The sequence below is a fragment of the Chiloscyllium punctatum genome, chromosome 49 (assembly GCF_047496795.1).
Source record: "Chiloscyllium punctatum isolate Juve2018m chromosome 49, sChiPun1.3, whole genome shotgun sequence".
Lineage (NCBI taxonomy): Eukaryota > Metazoa > Chordata > Chondrichthyes > Orectolobiformes > Hemiscylliidae > Chiloscyllium > Chiloscyllium punctatum.
Window position 1 is genome coordinate 17,944,847 of NC_092787.1, and position 22,356 is coordinate 17,967,202.

At 40.1% G+C, this 22,356-nt stretch overlaps 1 protein-coding gene across 4 annotated transcripts in view; it reads left to right on the forward strand.

Moving 5' to 3' along the window:
* The first annotated feature begins 285 nt into the window (after positions 1–285).
* LOC140469297 (transforming growth factor beta receptor type 3-like) overlaps positions 286–22,356 on the forward strand; it is a 126,396-nt gene continuing 104,325 nt past the window's right edge. For 2 of the 4 annotated variants that reach the window (XM_072565654.1, XM_072565657.1), the window contains exons 1-3: positions 339–493; positions 764–1,112; positions 3,177–3,403. In XM_072565654.1, the coding sequence (XP_072421755.1) occupies positions 3,346–3,403 (58 nt within the window). In that variant the 5' untranslated portion in view covers positions 339–493; positions 764–1,112; positions 3,177–3,345. The other 2 variants (XM_072565655.1, XM_072565656.1) reach the window with 2 other exon arrangements.

Here is a 22,356-nt window from a genome sequence, read left to right on the forward strand (position 1 = left end):
ATGTACTATGGCTACCCATTCCCCCCCGATGCCCGCCTCCTCATCATTACTCAACCTTCACCCCCTCATGTCTACTCAATACCCCATGTCCATTTCTTCTCTGACAGTCACTCTCACCGCGTGTTTCCCTCTCTCCCATTTGGTGCCGATCCATTTCCTTTAACCTCACGCGCTCATAACGGTCGCTTCCCCGCGCCGCGCCTCCCAGTCCCCACGCGACGCGCCTCCAATCGGATTTCCCGGCGCCGGCTCGAGACATTTTTTGCCTCTCTCGTCTTTTCTGAGACAAGAGGTGAAGCAGAAAAACAAGTTTACTCACAGTGCATGACGAGAGGAAGGCACGGAACAGGAAAATCCCATCCCGACGGAGAAACACACTCAGCCCCGAGATCGCAAAGGTCAAAACCGCCATTTCCGATCTTTATTTTTTTAAAAAGGGAGAGGAGGAAAATAAATAGAGATATTGGGAAATTCGGAACTTCCCGAATCCGAGGTAAAAGTGCCCAGCTGAAAGTTTCTATGCATTTGTCAGTTTTCTCCGCAGAATATTTCTATGTTCATTTTGTACGGACGTTTCAGTTCTTCTCCAAAGTTTAAAAGGTTCGGAATTACGATGCAATTAGAGAATATAATTAATCACAGGCTGGGATGAGTATTTACAGAATTGCGATTGTTACTGTTTTTTATATTGAAAAGTTATTAAATGCTTCTAATAGATGACATAGTTGAAAGGAAAATTTTGTGAGTTTTATTTGTTTTTCAGCATGGTTTTTGACACGAATATGAATTCCGTTTTCCTGTAACCGGACAAACTGTGGCGTCATTCTCTTCCTGACGATCCCGCCTTATTGGCTCGCCGATTGGCCATTGGCTTTTCCAAGGACGGCCCCACGACGCTGATATTAACGTCTGATTGGATAGAGGAACTGTCATCAGCTGGAGGGACGGCTTGTGCAGCAAGTTTGACATTTGCTCAGAGCAGCGATAAAAAATGTTTTACCAGAAGTCCGTGGCAGGAATGATAAAAAAGAGTTAAAGAGCTGGTCTTCGCACGCAAAACGAGAGCAATAACGAATAAGGGTCTCTATCAACTCCCTGAATTGTATTTGCAGGTAATATTTTAACTTTCGATGTCATAGAAATCTAAAGTCCGGTATATATTCTTAAAAATTTTGTTTCCTCGTTCACTGAAATTTGCAATAGATTTTGGGAAACAGTTTTGGCGAACTCGAACAATTGAAGCTATTCAACACTTCCCAGCACAGCAAAACTGGTAAAATCCCCTCTTGTGTTGGTGAGAAATAATTATTTTTATAAATCAAATCGTCGCTAAATTCTGATTTGATGACGGAATAATTGTATTCGGTTAACTTGCGCAGTACCCTGGTACAGATTTACAACTGCAAATGCATTTATGTCAGATTTTAGATTCGAAAATCTGTTGGTTACCCGTCTGGATCCCGATTGTAGCAAGCAAACACTGGAAGTAATTGAAAAAAAAAGTTTTTTTTGTTTGATCAGTTTGCATTATAGGTCTGAAAAACTTCTGACTCGTTTCTTTTTGTATAAACAAAATGAATTTACACTTGAAGGAATCCTGGATGGAACCGACATTGATATATGGTGTGAGTCTGTGCATGTATTGCTATCAGTTAACTCGTGCGTTATTAACGCTTAATTGTATCTATCAAATACTTTGAATAATTTTAAGGAATATGGTTAGCTTCGTGTAGATATATTGTAATTTATTCGAGTTAGGATTGATTTCCTAATTGGTTGCAAAAATCATTGAACTATCCCTGTGTGTTCGGTAGTTATAGTCGTACAGCACTGAAGCAGACCCTTACGTCCAACCAGTTCATGCGGACTATAAGCCCATCCAAACTATCCCACTTGGCTGACCTTGGCGCATATCCCTCCAAACATTTATTATTCATGTACTTAAATGTTTTAATTATACCGGCATCCACCAATTTCTCTGGCAGTTCATTCCACACACGAACCACTCTGTGTAAATAAGAAAAAGCCCCACGTCTGTTTTAAAATCTTTCTCCTCTCACCTTAAATATATGCCTCCTAGTCTTGAAATCCCCCATCCTAAGAAAAAGACACCTGCCATTCATCTTATCTATACTCCTCATGATTTTATACACCTGAGATCTCCCCTTTTGTTAGTAACAGAGAAAACTTCTGACTATCGATGTGGTTTTGTTTAAAATAACCTATTTGTTAATTCTAATTATACCACAAGATTCTCCTCTAAGAATATATTTTTTCTTTTGATGAAAGTCTTGCCTTTTGATTCAGAGTTCAAATCACTCGTTCATATAAACTAAAAAGTAATTTCATGTATACTAAAAATGAAATTGAGTATTTGCAGTGCTTGAATTATCCTCCTTCCATTTAAAAACCCAAACCCAGCTGGTACCGGAGAAGATCCCATAATTCGTTTGAAAGAATAATAGGATATTCTTGGTCTTTTGGCTATTCTTCAGAATTAACTGTTCGTTCATATTGTTGGTGGGATCTTACTTTAGGCTTGCATGTGCAAAGAAGAGATATGATAAACTAGAAGATGCTTATTCATTATTTATAATTCTCACACCTATAAAAATGCTTTCCTAGGGGGTCAAATTTATCTGAAGTTGTTCTTTTGGGAGTGAGACTTCGGTTGCATCTTCCATGGAGAGAAAGTGAGAACTGCAGATGCTGGAGATCAGAGTTGAGAGTGTGGTGCTGGAAAAGCACAGCAGGTCAGGGAGCATCTGAGGAGCAGGAGCATTGACGTTTCGGGCATAAGCCATTCATCAGGAAGGGCTTATGCCTGAAATGTTAATTCTCCTGCTCCCTGACCTGCTGTGTGTTTCCAGCACCATGCTCACTTTCACCTTTCCATGGTTTACTAGAATGGCTGAATAAATTCTTTGTGGAGATATCCAAAATATAAGTCACATGTAGAACTGTAACATGTCAGAGAATAATCCTAGATTTGTAAAAAGAAAGTATTAAAACTGATGGTCACTGGGCATTCAATGTTGGACCTCTGATTTTGTAAGTTTGATTGTTCGTTGAACACTCCCAAATAATTGATATATGCTTGTAAATGATATCAGGTTTAAAAGGTGCAAAGTACAAAGTATTTTTGTGATGAGTTAATGGCATTTTCTTTCTGATAGATTTGAAACAGAGCTCAAGGCTGGATTTGTGGAATACGATATTCCATTGTTTTCCCCCAACCTCAATTCACATCAACTTCCTCTCTTACCCGGAGAAGGAAAACATCTGGACATATCACCTCCTAGATACAGGATAGAAGAACTTTTCATTAAGAGAAGGAAAAAAGACATGGAAGCAATTCTACCAGTATTCGTAGTAGTCATTGTAGGATCACAGATACAAGCAGGTAAAATATATTTATATCTGTGTAACTGTGAACAAACAATTTTGCAATTGTACATATTCCAAACAAATGAGGTAGATGGGCATTAGATTAAATGAGACTCTAGTCGAAAATCTCAGGATGCTGACGATTCCCAGCAAGACAACCAGAGTCTTGTCCTGATGTCCTAGCCAATATGAATCTTTGTCAAATGGCTGGAAACAGATTATTTGGCCATAAAATTGATTTTTATTTGTGGGACTTTGCGTACAAATTAACATCCATATTTCCTACATTACAGTAAATATCACAATGTAAATGTATTTGTTTGGCTGGAATTTTGCTTCTCAACTATTCCTGAATATTGTGTTAAAATGTTTTGAATCAAAAACCACTTTTTACAAATTGAAAATAAGAAACTGCAGACACTGGAAATCTAAAATAAAAACAGGGCTAGAGAAACTCAGCAAATCTGGTGGCATCAGAAGAGAGAATAACAGAGTTAATCTTTGGAGTCCAGTGATCCTTCGTCAAGGGCTCTGTACTGACCCTGCTTCCTATATTTTCGCACGGCACCCAACAAGAGAACTATTCACTGGGTGCAAGGGGATTGAGAAATAAAGGCAGAAGGAGGAGAAGTGACAGTTTTGATGAAAGGAGAGTCTTGCATTTATAAATAACGTCTCCAAACAATTTGATTAGAAATGATTACACATGTTTGAACTGATGGGACTTGAACCAAGGCCTACTGGCTCAGAGGTAGGATTGCTACCTATGTGCCACAACAGCAACCCATGCCTCCCAGATGTGTGTTAATTTTTTTTCTTCTTTTTATATTCAGAAGTGCTCCTACACATAACTGAAAGGTGATTTGGTAGTGGGAAAATAAAACTTTTTTTTTATTTTGTTAACCCCAACCAGTAAATCACCCGTGTTTCCAATTGAATCATTTATGTGCAAAGCCCGGCAAGGCAATGTGTACCATCTAAGTTGAGGGAGAGATAGGGACTGTGTGTGTGTGTGTGTGTGTGTGTGTTCTCAAATAATTGCTTGTTGCCTGAAAGTGCTTACAGGCAATTAAATACTTTTATGGTGTAGTCACTGTTGTAATCTAAGAAAAACAGCACGCTCCCATGGCATTCTAATAATGATCAGACAGTTTTTCATGTGTGATGTTGATTGATGGGTAAATGTTGGCCATGTAACTTCTTTAAAAATAATGCTGTGAGGTCTGTTTACATCTGCCAGAATAGGCAATTGTTCCATCTGAAATGCAGTGCTTCAATGGTACAGGACTCCTTCAGTACTAGGTTAGAGTGTCAACTTTTGCTGGAGTGAGACATGAGCACAGAACCTTAGAAGCAAGAGTGCTATTCACTGAGTCATGAATGATAATCAAAGGGAAATATTACATTGCTGAAGAGAGATGTTTGCGAGGAGTGTCGAAGAATCTATTTGGTTACAGCTAAGGAGCATTAGAGGTACCATTTCGATTGTATAGTTCACCAAATAGTGAGAATGAGTGTTTGATAAGGTAATACATGTTAGGCTGCTTAATAAGAGGTCATGGAATTGAAGGTAATATATTTGCATATATAGAGAGTTGGCTAACTAATAGAAGTCATATAAGAGGTAAGAGGTGAATTTTGAAGATGGCAACCTGTAACTAATGGACTGCCACAAGGATCAGTGCTGGGGCTAAAATAATTTGCAATGTATATTCATGACTTGAATGAGAAAACTAAATGTGCTATAGCCAAGTTTGCGGATGACACAAAAATAGCTGGAAAGGCAAGTAGTAAGGATGACAGAAGGGTTTGCCAAGTGATATAGACAGGTTAAGTAAGTTGGGAAAGACATGACAGATGGAATATAATGTGGGAAAATGTGAGGTGATGCACATAGGAAGGAAAACTAGAGGAACAGAATACAATCTAAATTGAGAAAGACTGTAGAAAGCTACAGAACAAAAGGAATTGATGGTCCTGGGCCCTGAATCACAAATCTAGTGTCTAAATGAAATGTTGCCCTTTATTTCAAAAAGAATGGAGTCTAAAGGTGGAGAGATTTTGCTAAAAGTATAAAAGACACTCTTATCAGACTATAAGTTAGAATATTGTGAACAGTTTTGAAGGAAAGATATATTGGCATTGGAGACAGTTCAGAGAAGATTCGCTAGGCTGATAACCGATATGGAGAGTCTGTCTTATGAGGGGAGGTTGGACCTGTACACAATGGAATTGAGAAGAATAGAAGGTGTCCTTTTTGAAACATACAAGTTTTTTACAGGACTTGACAGGGCTGATGCGGAGAAGTTGTTTCCATGGGACAGTCTAGGAACAGAGTTTAAGGTGATGGAATCCTTAGGAGGCAGTGATCATAATATGGTTGAACTTACTCTGCAATTTGAGAGGGAGAAGATAGAATCCGCATTAACGGTATTGCAGCTGAATAAAGGCAGCCTCAGAGGCATCAGGGAGGGCCTGGGTCGAATTGACTGGGAGAGGAACCCAGCAGGAAAGACAGTGGAACAGCAATGGTAGGGGTCTCTGTGATTAATTCAGGAGACATAGCAGAGTTTCATCCTGAGCAAAAAGAAGCATGGTACAAGGAGGGTGAGGCAACCATGGTTGACGAGGGAAGTCAGGGATAGCAAAAAGCAAAAGAGAAAGTGTATAAATGTGGCAAAAGGCATTGGGAAACCCAGAGGATTGAGAAACTTACAAAGACCAACAGAGGGCAACAAAAAAAGAAATAAGGAGAGGGAAGATTTAAATGAGGGTAAGCTAGCCAGTAATATAAAGGAAGACTGTAACAGTTTCTTCAAATATAGAAAGGGCAAAAGAGGACATTGGACCATTGAAAAATGACACTGGAGCAGTAATAGTGGGGAACAAGGAAATGGCTGAGGGACTGAATAATTACTTCACATCAGTCTTCACAATGGAAGACTCGAGTAATATCCCACAAATTCAAGAGTGAGGGGGCAGAGCTGAGTATGGTAGCTATCACCAAGAAAAAGGTGCTGGAAAAACTGAATGTCCTGAAGGTGTATAAATCACCTGGACCGGATGGACTACACCCCAGAGTTCTAAGTGAGATAGCTGCAGAGATAGTGGAGGCGTTAGCGGTAATCTTTCAGAAATCACTAGAATCAGGAAGGGCTCCAGAGGACTGAAAAATTGTTAACACAGCACCTCTGTTTAAAAAAGGAGTAAAGCAAAAGATGGAAAATTACAGACCGATTATGATTAGTCTAACCTTGGTCATGGTTAAGATCTTGGAATCCATTGTGAAGGATGAGATTTATGAATTCTTAGAAGTGAATGGTAAAATAGGGCAGAGTCAGCAAGGTTTCATCATGGGGAGGTCATGCCTGACAAATCTGTTAGAATTCTTTGAGGTAGTAGTGAGTTTGGAAGGCAAATGTAATGATTGCATTTGAGGACTTGAACATTAAAGTTGAGATGTACTTCTGAGGCTCTATAAGGCACCATTTTATTTAAGTAAGGAGAAGTGAAAAGAACAAATGAGAAGTTTACAAAGTAGAATCTGTAAGTCTTCTGTTGTCATAATGCAAGACCATATTTGGAGTATTGTGTTCAGTTTTGGACCCCATATCACAGGAAGGTAATGCTGGCCTTGGAGCATGTTTAGAGAAGGTTCACAAGAATGCTCTCAGGAACTTAACTTATGAGGAACATTTGAAATACTGGCACTATACTCGATGGAGTTTAGAAGGATGAGGGGGGATCTAATTGAAACTTCTAGAATACTGAATGACCTGGACAGAGTAGATGTTGGAAAGATGTTTCCACTGATAGGAGACATTGGGACCCAAGGGCACAGTCTCAGAGTAAAGGGAAGACCTTTTTAGAACGGAGGTAAGGAGAAGCTTCTTCAGTCAGAGAGTGATGAATCAATAGAATTCATTGCCACAAAAGGCTGTGAAAGCCAAATCATTGAGTATATTTAAGACTAAGATAGATAAGTTCTTGAGTATCAAGGGGTTATAAGGAGAAAGCGGGAGAATGGAGTTGAGAAACTTATCATGTATGATTGAATGGCAGAGCAGACTTCCTGGGCTGAATGGCCTAATTTCTGCTTTTATGTCTAATGGTTTTATGACCAGAGGGCATAATCTTAGAATAAAGCTTTGTACTTTTAAGAGAAAGCTGAGCAATTTCTTCTCTTAAATGTTGCAAATCTGTGTAACTCTAAACCATGGAGGGCTGTTGAGCTGGGTCATTTAAACAAATCTATCCATCTTGGCCTTGAACTTACTTAATCAGTCAGAGAATAAGAGTTATGGGGAAAAGGCAGGAAAGTGGAGTTGAGGATTATTAGATGAGCCATGATCTCATTGAATGGCGCAGCAGACTTGGTGGACTGGCCCAAGTCTGTGCCATCTTTTAGTCTTACGTTCAGGAACTGGGGAGATGCCTATGAGGAGAAAATATCAGACAAAGTCAAAGCTTCCTGGATGATGAACGAGTTTGAGATTAAGGTGAAGAAAAGCATTGTGTATGAAAAATACAAGGTAGACTGACAAGTGCGAACTATGCTGAATATGGAAAATTTCATTTAAGTAAGGAGAAGTGAAAAGAACAAATGAGAAGTTTACAAAGTAGAATCTGTAAGTCTTCTGTTGTCATAATGCAAGAAGAGTGAAAGGAGTAAGTGGAACCTTAATTATTCATTCTGTGGTGTTTGGTAACAAAGATCAAAGAGTTGCAAAAATATCCTTTTGCAGGATGCTTCTCAAAATGTTTTTGTCAAATTAACGGCAGAGAAAACATTGAATTTTTAAAAGTATTAAGATGAGAAAGGTCACCATAAACCTTTAAGATAATGTTCATGTACAAGTATGAAAAATTGTTGTCTTGTTGGTCATTGTCCTCGTCATGAAAATGTAGCATTTATTTCATTTATGTATAATGAATTCCTTGTGCAATCCATATTTAAAAATAATTTGGCTTAATTAATTTTACTATAGATGGGATCTGGCAGTCATTTAACCTTCCAGTAGCTTGTTAGGAGAACTTAACCTTATTTAGCAGTTATAATATCACAGCCAACAGCACATGCTAAAAAACGAATGAAGATAAAAATCTTTGTGTAGCCAGTTGGGAGACATTTTGGTGCTGTTTGTTGCCAGCCAGTCTCGCCTTGTTTTTTTTTTAAGTTTTATATTTACATATCTTGTTGAGGTTCACACCCTTGTGACTTGTTTAATGCCACAGTCAGCAGTGCCCATTTATCTGATAACTGTTTAATACTCTTTTGGGATATTTTCCTGTAAACTTAAATGACAACCCTGCCAGTTTGCCATGCTTAGTTGTTCTTATTTCTTTTAATCAGATTTGGAGCCATTCTTCAATTTTGTTTATACATTCCTGTTTGATCCAACTCCCCAACTGCATTCGAGTAGAATACAATAATGTGGATAGATATTGGTCAACATTACACCTATATTGCATACAATAAACTTGGCAGTGGGATAGGCTGCAGTTGGCACTGTTGCTGGGTCTTTCTGTCACATACATGAGACTCTTTTTAAGAATGGGTTCTGATTGGTGATCTAAATGTGTGGTGGCCTTTTGAATATGCAAGTTAAGAGTTTATTGCTTCTTCTAGGACCCCTTTTCACAAATTTCTCACTGGGGCAGGCATGATTACAGATGTAGTTGAAGCCTTGAAATCAGTTTCTGTTTAGGAACAGGAATCAACCATTCAAGTCATTGGACATGTTACCATTCATTCAGATGATAGCTGTTTTGTATTGGTATTCCATCCATCATATTTAGTGTTTTTGCCTCTAACAGGATATCTTTACCTGAACTGGAAATGTTTATGCTGTTTCTCATTAAAACAAGAAACTAGGCATGAACAACTTGGTGTTGAAATATGCAATATATGTTCATTACAGCTTTCTATTATATACAATTGATGTGTTGCATTCACAGGTATACCAATGTGGGTTACTATTGGATGATTTGGTTTCAGCACGAGAAAATGCTTCAAGTGGTCCCAAATAAGATGGGCATCCAATCTTTATACCATCAGATTACATACTGTGATATGATGATAGCATAAATATTTCTGTTCGACGTTTCTGACTTAGTGTGTCTCTTAACGCTATGCTGATATACTGATCATGAGACATAACACCACATCCTTTGCCAAAGATAACAACTTATCCCAAACAATTATATGTATTGTTAATGCGATAATTATACAACCAGGCACACCAGAGTTTTCACGATTATTATTTCATTCTTCAGTGTAATGCTTTGAAAGTTTGGCAACTTGCCTTGATTTGGTGATTATATACCTGTCGGGAGAAGTATACGTTGTTTCTTGTCGCACTTGTTTGACAGCTTGTTTTCTTGCTCTTGATTTGTCACTCAACATCACCACGCAATTAACATTGGAGAGTTGTTCCTCACGTTTTTTGCATGATGCGTTCTACAGCAGTCTGGGCAGGTTCTAGAAACCTATGCTGGTATCCAAGTGTTTGAATTTCTAACTAGCAATTTTTGTTTAGCCTCCTGTTTTGGTAGCTTGCAATCTACTCACTCATCATGTATCTCTTTCATTCTCTGACTTGGAAGCAAAATGTTCCTTGGAGTAATTAGATGGTTGCTGGACAAGGTTGTTTGCACTTGCCTTCTAAACATAAGTTGTGCAAAGAATGGTAATCCCTTTCCATTGGTATTGTATGCATCAGTGCAGTGCAGACATCTTGTTTTGTTGTTTGGCACTTAATTAGTATTGATTTGATAGCATGTGCCATATATTCTGCTGTCTTATTTGAGCTTGGATGGTGGGATAATGTGTTACTTGTTGCTTCCTGCTTAATGTATCTGCGGTCTGTTATCAAGTGCTGTCCACCATTTCCCATTACCAAATCAAGTGAAAATGTCTCATTGTGTTAGTGTTGAGAACACTTGTTGCATTGTTAAGTTATTAAACAGTGGAAGATTTGAAGAATGATAATTTGATATACCTTGAATGTATTCATGAGTCGTTGAAAACCCTGATGTATCCCTAGCTTCTATATAGATTCAGGTGTGAACCATTTTGTTCATTCAAAAACCCATGTACCTGGTGTAATATCTCTGGTTTTAGGACTTGTTTCCCCTTTAAGCAATGTATTGTGATATTCCAAGTTCGTTTCTGCTTGGCCAAAATTAAAAATGTGATCAAGTGCTTTTTGAATACTGTCAGGCCAGTCTTGGATAGTGATCTTCCTGCAACTCTTTTGGTTGCTAATTGGAGCTGTTCACACTGGTTCTGGCCAAAGTGTAACAGCCCAACTTTGTTATGAACTTGAAGGCATTCACAAAGAGGATTAACATGAAAATCGAGGAATATCTTGGGATTGGATAACCTGAGTGTTTCAGCAATGATTCTGGTACTTGGCTTATATCTCTTTAAAGTCTTATATTCTAAAATGTAGAGGGCTATAGTTGTATATTTCTGTTTCTAGACAGCATTCTAAACAGTCTAGATAAGTAAAGAGTGGTGTTATCTAGGCGTTCTTCAATTTTAGTGTCAATTTGAAGAAAGACAATGATAGGATCAATTAACCTTCAGACGAAGGCTTGTTAAAGTTAGTGTAGGAAACCATATTTTCTGTGTTTTAAAAGCTGTAGTTTCTGTTAGGAGACCTTTTTGTAGCTATTGCATCAGGAGCATTAAAAAAAATCAGCTGCAGGCATGAGAGAGGGGGAGTAAGTTATAGTTTTCCTTCTTAGTGCAGTTGTATAACATTTAGCCTTTGCATTTGTAACTTCAACTTTATTTTTAAGAAGTCACTATTAAAGTTGAAGTTTAATTTCTTTCCAAGTTAAAATCAGTCTCCTTGATCAATGTCATATCTATGGATCTGTACAGCTGCCTGTACTCTTAGAAACCAATGCTGCTGATCATCTGAATTTTTTGATATCCAGGGCTGTTGTCAAGTTGATTTTGATTAGATTCCCTACAGTATGGAAACAGCCCCTTCAGCCCAACAAGTCCACATGGACTCTCCGAAGAGGACCCACCCAGACCCATAACCCCCTGACTAATTCCTTTGGAATCTGATCTTAGGTTTTTAGATGTCTACCACTGTGATCTTAAACTTTCTTTTTATATAAATGGCCACCATTGCTAGCACTCTAAATATGGGCTTTGCCACCAGCATGATATCTTTACAATCTATGGCAATACATTTTTTTATTTCTCATTATGTACAATTATTACATTCACAGGCACTGTAATGTGTAGGCTGGTATTAGGCGATTCGGTTACAGTAGAAGAGCATGCTGCAATTAGTGTCATGCTTTATGTGATCCCAGGTACAATGGAGTAAGCAATCTCAACCATTAGTTGACATGTTATGACACAGTTGTATCATAGCCATGTCTCTGAAAGTTGTACTAATAATGAGACTGTTAGAAATAAAACTACAGCCTCTGCTACACAAATCATTGGTGATAGGGGAGGGGAGGGAAATATATCCTTGGTGGGGTCTGTTTGGAGGTGGCGGAAATGACGAAGGATGATCCGATGACTAGCAAAAACCTGTCAACCTTAGATTTAAAATGATTAATTGAGCTTGGATTAAATTTTATTTTAAGAATGAATTCCACTCATTTTACCAATCTCCGTAAAGTGATCCCAAGTTTCTCTCTTGGTTGATTTTTGATTTTTTTATTTATTCATTTTTGTGGGATGTGGGAGTCGCTGGCTGGCCAGCATTTATTGCCTATTCCTAGTTGCCTTTGAGAAGGTGGTGGTGAGCTGCCTTCTTGAACTGTTGCAGTGGATTGACCCACAATGCCATTACGGAATTCCAAGTTTTTGACCCATGAACAGCGCCAAGTCAGGATGATGAGTGGCTTGGAGGTGAACTTGACGATGGCGGTATTCCCATATATCTGCTGCCCTTGTTCGTCTAAGTGGAAACGGTCGTGGACTTGGAAGGTACTGTCTGAGGATCCTGGGTGAATTTCTGCAGTGCATTTTGTAGATTGAATACATTGTTGCTACTGAGCATTAGTGGTGGAGGGAGTGGATGCAGCGCTAACCAAGTGGGCTGCTTTATCCTGGATGGTAGCTTAAAAATGTGTTGCTGGAAAAGCGCAGCAGGTCAGGCAGCATCAAAGGAGAAGGAGAATCGACACTTCGGGCATAAGCCCTTCTTCAGGAATGTGGAGGGTGTGCCAAGCAGGCTAAGATAAAAGGGAGGGACTTGGGGAAGGGGCGTTGGGAATGTGATAGGTGGAAGGAGGTTAAGGTGAGGGTGATAGGCAGGAGAGGGGGTGGGCGCGGAGAGGTCGGGAAGAAGATTGCAGGTCAAGAAGGCGGTGCTGAGTCTGAGGACTGGGACCGAGAAAAGGTGGGGGGAGGGGAAATGAGGAAGCTGGAGAAATCTGTATTCATCCCTTGTGGTTGGAGGGTTCCTAGGCAGAAGATGAGTCGCTCTTCCTCCAGGCGTTGTGTTGCCATGGTCTGGCGATGGAGGAGGCCAAGGACCTGCATGTCCTTGGCAGAGTGGGAGGGGGAATTAAAGTGTTCAGCCACGGGGCGGTTGGGTTGGCTGATGCGGGTGTCCCAGTGGTGTTCTCTGAAATGTTCCGCAAGTAGGCGACCTGTCTCCCCAATGTATAGGAGGCCACATCGAGTGCAGCGGATGCAGTAAATGATGTGTGTGGAGGTGCAGGTGAATTTCTGATGGATATTGAAGGATCCCTTGGGGCCTTGAAGGGAAGTGAGGGGGGGAGGTGTGGGTGCAAGTTTTGCATTTTTTGTGGTTGCAGGGGAAGGTGCCGGGAATGGAGGTTGGGTTGGTGGGGGGTGTGGATCTGACAAGGGAGTTGTGGAGGGAGTGGTCTTTCCGGAACGCTGATAGGGGAGGGGAGGGAAATACATCCTTGGTGGTGGGGTCCGTTTGGAGGTGGCAGAAATGACGAAGGATGATCCGATATATCTGGAGGTTGGTGGGGGGGTGGGAGGTGAGGACTAGTGGGGTTCTGTCCTGGTGGCGATTGGAGGGGCGGAGTTCAAGGGCGGAGGATCAGGAAGTGGAGGAGATGCGGTGGAGAGCATCGTCAACCATGTCTGAAGGGAAATTGTGGTCTTTGAAGACGGAGGCCATCTGGGTTGTTCGGTATTGGAATTGGTCCTCCTGGGAGTAGATGCGGCGAAGGTGAAGGAATTGGGAATATGGGATGGCGTTTTTACAGGGGGCAGGGTGGGAAGAGGTGTAATCTAGTTAGCTGTGGGAGTTAGTCGGTTTATAGTATACGTCCGTGTTGAGTCGGTCGTCCGAGATAGAGATGGAGAGGTCTAGGAAGGGGAGGGAGGAGTCTGAGATGGTCCAGGTAAATTTGAGGTCTGGGTGGAAGGTGTTAGTAAAGTGGATGAACTGTTCAACCTCCTCGTGGAGCACAAGGTAGCGCCGATACAGTCATCGATGTAGTGGAGGAAAAGGTGGGGAGTGGTGCCAGTGTAGCTGCGGAAGATGGACTGTTCCACATGTCCAACGAAGAGGCAGGCATAGCTAGGGCCCATGCGGGTGCCCATGGCTACTCCTTTGGTTTTATCCTGGATAGTGTCAAGCTTATTGAGTGTTGGGACTGCAGTCATTTGGCAGGTGGGGAGTATTCCATCACACTCCTGACTTGTGCTGTGTAGCCTTTTGGGAGGCAGGGGGTGAGTTACTCACAGCAGTATTCCTTTCCTCTGACCCACTCTTGTAGCCACTGGGTTTATATGGTGAGTCTAGTTGAGTTTCTGATCAATGGTAACTTCCTGGATGTTGGTAATGGAGGGTTAGTGATGGTAACACCATTGAGTGTCAAGGGGGATGAGAATGTCATAACTTGGCTTTTGTATGATGTGAATGTTACTTGTCACTTGTCAGCCCAAACCTGGGTATTGTCCAGATCTTGTTGCATTTGGACATGGACTGCTTCAGTGTCTGAGGAGTCATGAATGATGCTGAAAACTGTGCAATCATTGTTGGAAAATCCCGCTTCTGACCTAATGATGGAAGGAAGATCATTGCTGAAGCAACTGAAGATGGGTGGACCTAGGCTACTACTCTGAGGAACTCCTGCAGAAACATCCTGGAGTTAAGATCACTGACCTCCAACAACCACGATCATTTTCCTATGTGTCAGGTATGACTCTCACCACCGGAGAGTTTACCCCCGATACCCAGTGATTCCAATTTTGCTAGGGCTCCCTGATGCCACGATCAGTTGAATACAGCCTTAATGTCAAGGGCTGTCAAGCTTGCTTCACTTCTGGAATTCAGCTCTTTTGTCCATGTTGAACCAAGGCTGTAATGAGGTCAGGAGGTGAGTGGCTCTGGTGGAACCCAAACTGGGTATCTCTGAGCAGATTATTGCTGAGCAGGTGCTGCTTGATCACACGGTTGATGACACTTTCCATCACTTTACTGATGATTGAGAGTAGACTGATGGTGTGGTAATTGGCTGGGTTGGATTTGAAGAAAGTGAGGACTGCAGATGCTGGAGATCAGAGTCGAGAGCATGGTGCTGGAAAAGCACAGCAGGTCAGGCAGCATCCGAGGAGCAGAAGCATCGATGTTTCGAGCAAGGGCCCTTTATCAGGTTGGATTTGTCCTGCTTTTTATGTACTGGATATTCTTGAGCAATTTTTACACATTGACAGATAACTGCCAATGTTGTAACTTTACTGGAGCAGTTTGGCTAGGGGGGTGGCAAGTTCTGGAGCACAAGTCTTCAGTACTACTGCCGGAATGTTGTCAGGACCCGTAGCCTCTGCAGTATCCAATGCTTCCAACCGTTTCTTGATATCACGTCGAGTGAATCAAGTTGGCTGAAGCCTGGTGCCTGTAGTGCCGAAGGAGACAAAGCTGGATCATTTACTCTTTCTTGGCTGAAGATTGCTGCGAAAGCTGGATGTGGCAGGACTGCAGAGCTTACATCTGATCCATTGGTTGTGGGATCGCTAGAAGAACATAGGCAACACTTGCAGGAAACATCACCGCTTGCAAGTTCTCCTCAAAGCCATTTACCATCCTGATTTGGGACCACATTTGCTGTTCCTTTGTTGCTGGATTAAGAATCCTGAACATTCCTCCTAACAATTCCCATGAGTATTCCTACACCTTACGGATTGCAGCAGTCAAAGAAGGTGGGTCATCACCATCATCTTGAGCAATTGGGGATAGCCACTGTGTATCACGTTTCATCAAAAACTAAATATGAAAAAAACAACTGAGACTAATCAATCAGTCTGTGACCACAGCCAGTGAAAGAAGATGGCATTGACGGTAAGGTTCTATATTTATGGCACAGTTAATAGTGATGACTTTGGTCTTATCAGTGTTTATGTCTAGAGAAGTGAGTTTCATTAAAGAATGAATGTTGCAGAAGAAGCAGCATGATAACACACAGACTAAAAAAATTGTATAGGCTGGGGGAGCAAAGAGCTTGTTGTGCTTGTGTAAACTGGCCAGATGTTTGTGGATAATGTTGCAATGACACAGTATATACATGACAAATATGGGAATCAAAGTTAGGGCTTCTTGGAACTAAGAAGCAGAGGAGATTATAACGCTGGCGATGTTCAGATAGATAAGAGCGGAACCAAGTATGAGCTATTCCAATGAGCTAGACAATGCTGAGGAGCAATTGGGGAAGAATGAAGAACTTCAGGATGGAAGCAGGGGATGGATAATGTACTATTGTCCAAGTGACAGATATTAAGTTTTTTGCTTTTCAAACCCAATGTTGAATTTGATTATACTATAATCAGTATTTCACAAATGTTCCCTTACTATTTGATTTATAATTAATTCTGGCTTCTTGCTGCTTACTTAGACTCATTGTTTTTACTTTCGTGTATTCTAGAACAGGAACCTATTCAGAATATGCTTAAGAAATTCATAGACCTTTCAATTTGAGCTACTTAACTTTTCATTTAATTTAGGAAAAGCAAACTCTCTCATTAAAACAACTTTGGTTTTACTGCAAGCTTTCTGACTATGTGTTCTGCCAGTTCATGGGTGAATATTCGAGCTGCAGATGAGGTGAGGCAGGGGAGAGACTGAAAATGCCTAAATCCACAAGTGTAACAATCTTAGTTTTAGAGAGGATACAGAGCTGCAAGCTAACTTTGTAGTGAGTTAGGACTATAAGATTACGAAGTCAAGTTCAGCATTGAACAGTTGTCTAGGAAGAAAGAAGCTGCTGTCTGGAGAGTGCAGTTTGCGATGGGATCAAGGACCATGTAATTGCTCTTCTCAATATTTAATTATCTCTGTAAACCTAATATTGAATATTTGACAAACTGCATGACACATCTGGAACAGCAGTTAGGATCAGAGAGGTAAAGGAGAGTTGCTGTAGTCCAACCAGACCATATGGCTGTTTGTCCATGAAAGATAGTAGCCTGATGGTCATTTAATCTGAGGGTCACCATGCTTCCGGTGAGGGGGAAGGTTGAGAAAGAGAGATTTTCATGGTAACCTCAGCCATCTTGGGAATTGAATCCACATTGTTGGCAATACTGCATTGCAAACCAGCCAACTGAGCTAATCGACTCCTATTTGAGAGAGGTGGTGGTAATATACAGCAGGCTGTTGTCAGTGTATGTCTTGAACTTGATATATTTTCAGCTGATGTTGCTCAGAATGTGATTAAATTAATGGGAAAGGGCCCAGAATAAAATATTGGGGAATTCAGATATATTGCAGAAGTAGGTGAAGAAGATAGTGTAGGTCACCTTCTGGTTATGACTGTGTACATAGGTAAGATTATGCTATATGTTTAAATAATGTTACATAAGCAGTCTATCATGACCAGATAAAGAACTGTGGTAATACTTAGATAAAAGCTGTACAAATGTAGATAATAATCGTTGTGTCATTTGGCTTATGTGATACCATTATTACTTGAACATTAGACAATTGCAGATTCAGGTCAAAGGTCAATGCATCCAGCAACGTCCTGTGGACAGAGTAAATGTTTGAGTTGAATATGACACTTCATCATTATTCAAACTTTTGGTTTTATTCAAGTCTCCCGCAGGACTTGAGCATACAGATGAACTCTTCTTCATTCCTTACTGAAGTCTCAATGTAGTTTGGATGACATGGAAAACTGACCCCTTAGTTGAGATTGAATTACTCGTGTGAACCTCATTTGTTTATCAAAGCTTGATGAAGTGTTGGTTTTGTATGCAAAAGATTAGAAGTCATATTATAAGCAACACTTTTTTTCCCCGAGAGCAACGCTAATCCAAACATTAACTCAGCTTCTTTCTTCACCAGATGATGCCACTCTCACTATTATTATCCAGCACTTTCTGTTTTTGCTATTACCAGAGCCAGATGGCTATTCATCTGATTTCTTCTTAATCTTGTATGCAAAAATCAAGACATGCCAATAAGCAACGATTAAAGCCACTTTATAAAAATTTGTTTCAGCCTTAATTTGAGAGCTAACTTTCTCCTTTCCTAAAAGAAAGGCATTTATCCAGTGACACTCAGATGAAATGACCACCAAGTCTTCTTTCTCTCTATTGACTAGTGAAGACTGCTGACTCAAGGTAAAACTTGACTGAAGCACAAAATCACAATTTAGGGCAAGCTTGCACTTCTTGAATAGAGATGTGGAAGTTTTAATGTTCTAAAATTAATAATTGGTTGTGTACATATGCTGTACTAACTTTACAATGTTTTGCAGGACTAAGCTGAAGCATGGCAGGAAGGGATGGATTTGGCCTTCTGCTTGCCTTTGATAAGAACTTGTTTATGTTATAGGCATTACTAAATATTCTGATTTGATGATTTGTACACTTGAGGAAGTGTAGGACAATAGGTGTGTATGAAAGATGACTGCTGAAGTTAGTCCTTTGGATTGAAAGATTTTATTCAATTGTTGAGTCTTTGGTTGCTGTAGTCTTTGGAGACAGGATTATTTAAATATAGGCTTTCTACTTAGTAACACCTTTTCATAGTTTTCTATGTAATTGGTCACTATTTGTAAAATCAGTATTAACATAGAATATTTATAAAAAGGCCTGTTTATGAACAATAATTACATCAAATAAATAGAAATGTACAAGGGCTCAATGTAAGCATGAATGTAACAGATCTGGGTTGATTTAGACCTTCATAGTCAGAAATGTGGAAAGGGACAATCAGAGCTTTAAAACTGCAGTAACTTAGATCAATTAAAGTTAATGATACGTAGGAATGAATGGCTGTGCTTGAGCATTCTGCTAAATTCTTTATATCTCCTCTTTCTCCTGTTTTACATTACTTGCTTTATTGCTACATTCCCCAGCATGTATAGCCCATTTCAACACAGTTATTACTCTCTGATGATCACGAAAAAGGACCAAAGTGTACTAGTAGCCATTTAAATGAATTTATTGTGGAGCTTTCAAACAAATGTTGCACTTTATTCGCAAAATAGCTTTGTGCATCCTTTAAAATAGTCTCTAATGTTTTTCCAATCACAGATGTAAAGCTAACCAGTCTATAGTTAACCTTTCTTTTTCTTTTGTCTCCCTCCCTTTTGAATGAAGGTGTTACACTGGCATTTTCCAATCCTCCAACACTTTCCAGATTCTAAGAATTCTTGGAAGATTACTACTAGTGTATCCATTATCCCTGTAGCTATTTGTTTTAAAGTTCTTGGGTGCAACCTATTAGTCCCAAGGGACTTTTGATCTTTAATCCCTTTAGTTTCCTTGATTTTTTTCACTTGTGATTGTAATTGTATCTATTTCCTCCCCTTTGTAGGGCTCCACATCATCTGATTCAGGATCCTTTTCGCTGTTGAATATTTTCCATATTGTGGCAACAAAGTTACCCCATTATCTTTACCTGCTGGCCTGTCCTTTCACCGAGTCTCATACCCCTGAATATTTAGTTCCCAGCTTTATTCTCCTTGTAATTGTGTGTCTGTAGTGGCTATAAGATCATGCATTCCTATTAACCTCCATTTGTAACATAATTCATTTATTTGTCTGAATACTAAGTACATCCATTTTGTCTTATTTACCATTCCCCTCCCACCACCACTGACCTAATTTGCTGCTTTTTTAATGCTTTTACTCTGTCTTCCTGTCCCGCACTGAGTGGCATTGTCAATATACTTGCCCTCTAGTACACCTTATCCTTTTACTTTGTAAGCCTATGCATCACCCCACCAGAAATTCTTCTGTTCTCTTCTCCCACCCCCCAATGAATTTAAAGCTCTCTCTACATCCCTGGTTATTTGATTCTTTGAGATACTGGTCCCAGCACCTTCAATTGAACCCTGTCTGAACAGAACTGTTCCCTTCCACCAAGTACTGGTGCGAGGGCTCTTTGAACTGAAACACAATATTTAATCTAAACAGTGAATTGAACTCTTTGACCTTAATTATGCGAGTTTGCTCATGTCTCAGATAGCAATTTGATATCATTAATTTGGAGCTTCTGCTTTTTAGTTTAGTTCTTAACTGTTCAAAATCTTTCAGCTGTTGCCTTACACTGTTCTCCCACAAGGAGAAGTGTTTAGTTAATGAGAGTCTTGTCCTATGATTCCAACTGATGCTTCTCCTAGACATGTCACATCCTAGAGTGCAATCTGGCTTCATAGATCATTTTGCAAAATTTTGGTTAATGTGGTGGTCAGTCAGTAAAAGCATAAACACATCAGGCAGATTTTTTTTTTCAACAGGCGTTTATTACACAAAAGATGAAACCAAAAACAAAGAAACATATGTCTAGATGTAGACAGATTAAAACATCTTCGAATCTTCAATCTTCAAATCAAAATAAAGTCTTCAACATATTTCTTAACACCATCAGTTTGCAAAGATACAAATTCAGAGCAATGATCCTTCTATATCAAATCTTTCAGTTATTTTTTGTTTAATTTGATTTATTATTGTCACATGTAACGAGGTACAGTGAAAAGTTTGTTTTACATGCAGTACAGACAGATCATACCATACTATGTCTGTAATGGTAATAGAACAGAGCAAGAAATGAAATATGGTTACAGAGAAAATGCACAAAATGCGAGATCAACATTAAATTTAAAATTTGAGAGATCAGTTCAAAAGTCTGATAACAGCGGGGAAGAAGCTGTTCTTGAACTTGTGTTTAAGCTTTTTTATCTTCTGGCCAACTGGGGAGGGTGGGGTCTTTGATTATGTTGGCTGCCTTCACGAGGCAGTGAGAAGTATAGATGGAGTCAATGGAAGGAAGGTTGGCATGCGTAATGGACTGGGCTGTGTTTACAACTCTCTGTAGAGTCTTATAGTCCTGTGTAGAGCAGTTGCCATACCAAGCCATGATGCATCTGATAGAATGCTCTCTGTGGTACATCTATAAAAATTGGTAAGAATATTTATGGATGTGCCAATTTTTCTTCATCTCCTGAGGAGGTAGAAGCATTGTTATGCTTTCTTGACTGTTGTACAGAATATGGATGGACCAGGACAGATTGTTGGTGATCTTCATTCCTAGGATCCTGATGCTGTTGACCATATCCACCTCAGCATCAATGATGTAGATAGGGGTGTGCCCGCCACCTTACTTCCTGAAGTCAATGACCAATTCTTTCATTTTGCTGTCATCAAGGGAGAAATTATTATCTTTACACCATGCTTCCAAGCACTCTCTCTTTTCAGTATTCTGTCTTAGCATGATTCGGGTGAAATCTGTCCCATTGGTGCCATGGTCGCATGAATTCAAAACAGTTTCTCTTTTGCCAATCTTTGGGCTCAGACTTTCCATTTCTAATGCTGTGCAGATTTCTAACCTGGTTTGGAAGCAGCACAATGGAATGCTTTCCATTATTGGTCAGAGCATTCAGTATAGGAGTTGGGAGGTCATGTTGAGGCTGTACAGGACATTGGTTAGGCCACTTTTGGAATATTAAGTGAAATGTTGTTCTCCCTCCTACTGGAAATATGTTATGAAACTTGAAAGGGTTCAGAAAAGATTTACAAGGATGTTGCCAGGGTTGGAGGGTTTGACCTATAGAGAGAGGCTAATTAGGCTGGGGCTGTTTTCCCTGGAGCTTCGGAGGCTGAGGGGTGACCTTTATAGATGTATATAAAATCATGAGGGGTACGGATAGGTAAATGGACAAGGTCTTTTCCCTGGGGTGGGTACTCCAGAACTAGAGGGCATAGGTTTAGGGTGAGGGGGGGAAAGATATAAAAGGGACCTAAGGGGCGACCTTTTCAAACAGTGTGTGTATGGAATGAGCTGCCAGGGTAAGTGGTGGAGGCTGGTACAATTACATTTTAAAAGGTGTCTGGATGTATATGTGAATAGGAAGGGTTTAGAGGGATATATGCCAAGTGCTGGCAAATGGAACTGGATTGGGTTAGGATATCTGGTCGGCATGAAGGAGTTAGACCGAAGGGTCTGTGTCTGTGCTGTGCATCTCGATGGCTGTATGATGTAGGATGATCAACCATAATCATATTGAATGGTGGAACAGGCCTGAAGGGCTGAATGGCTTACTTTTGTTCCTTTTCCATATGTTTCTACAGTTCTACACATTTGTAATAAAAATGTGTTTCACAAAATGAATGAGGTTAAAAATTCAATAGTAAGTTGTCTAATGTTACTTAGTGTGATACCAAAGTGACATCCAGTGAGGGACTAAGTTTTTATTGCATTCATACAGTTACTGCATGCTTAGGTCCCTCGATTACATTGTAATTGCACTTGGCTGCTGAACTCAAATGCTTGTGATCCTATTGCATGAATCTTGCAGCAAGTGGGTGAAATTGTAGCAGCTCCATTAGCAACTCCATACAAATTTATCCAGCCAGTGTTTCATCTCCCACGAGAAGCTAATAATTTTTAAGAAATCTGCCCTCATTGTATTGCTGCTCATGTTGCAGAACACAAATGCAAGCAGATTTTTGGGATTGATACAAAAGGCATCCGGAAATCTACAAATAAAGGTCTG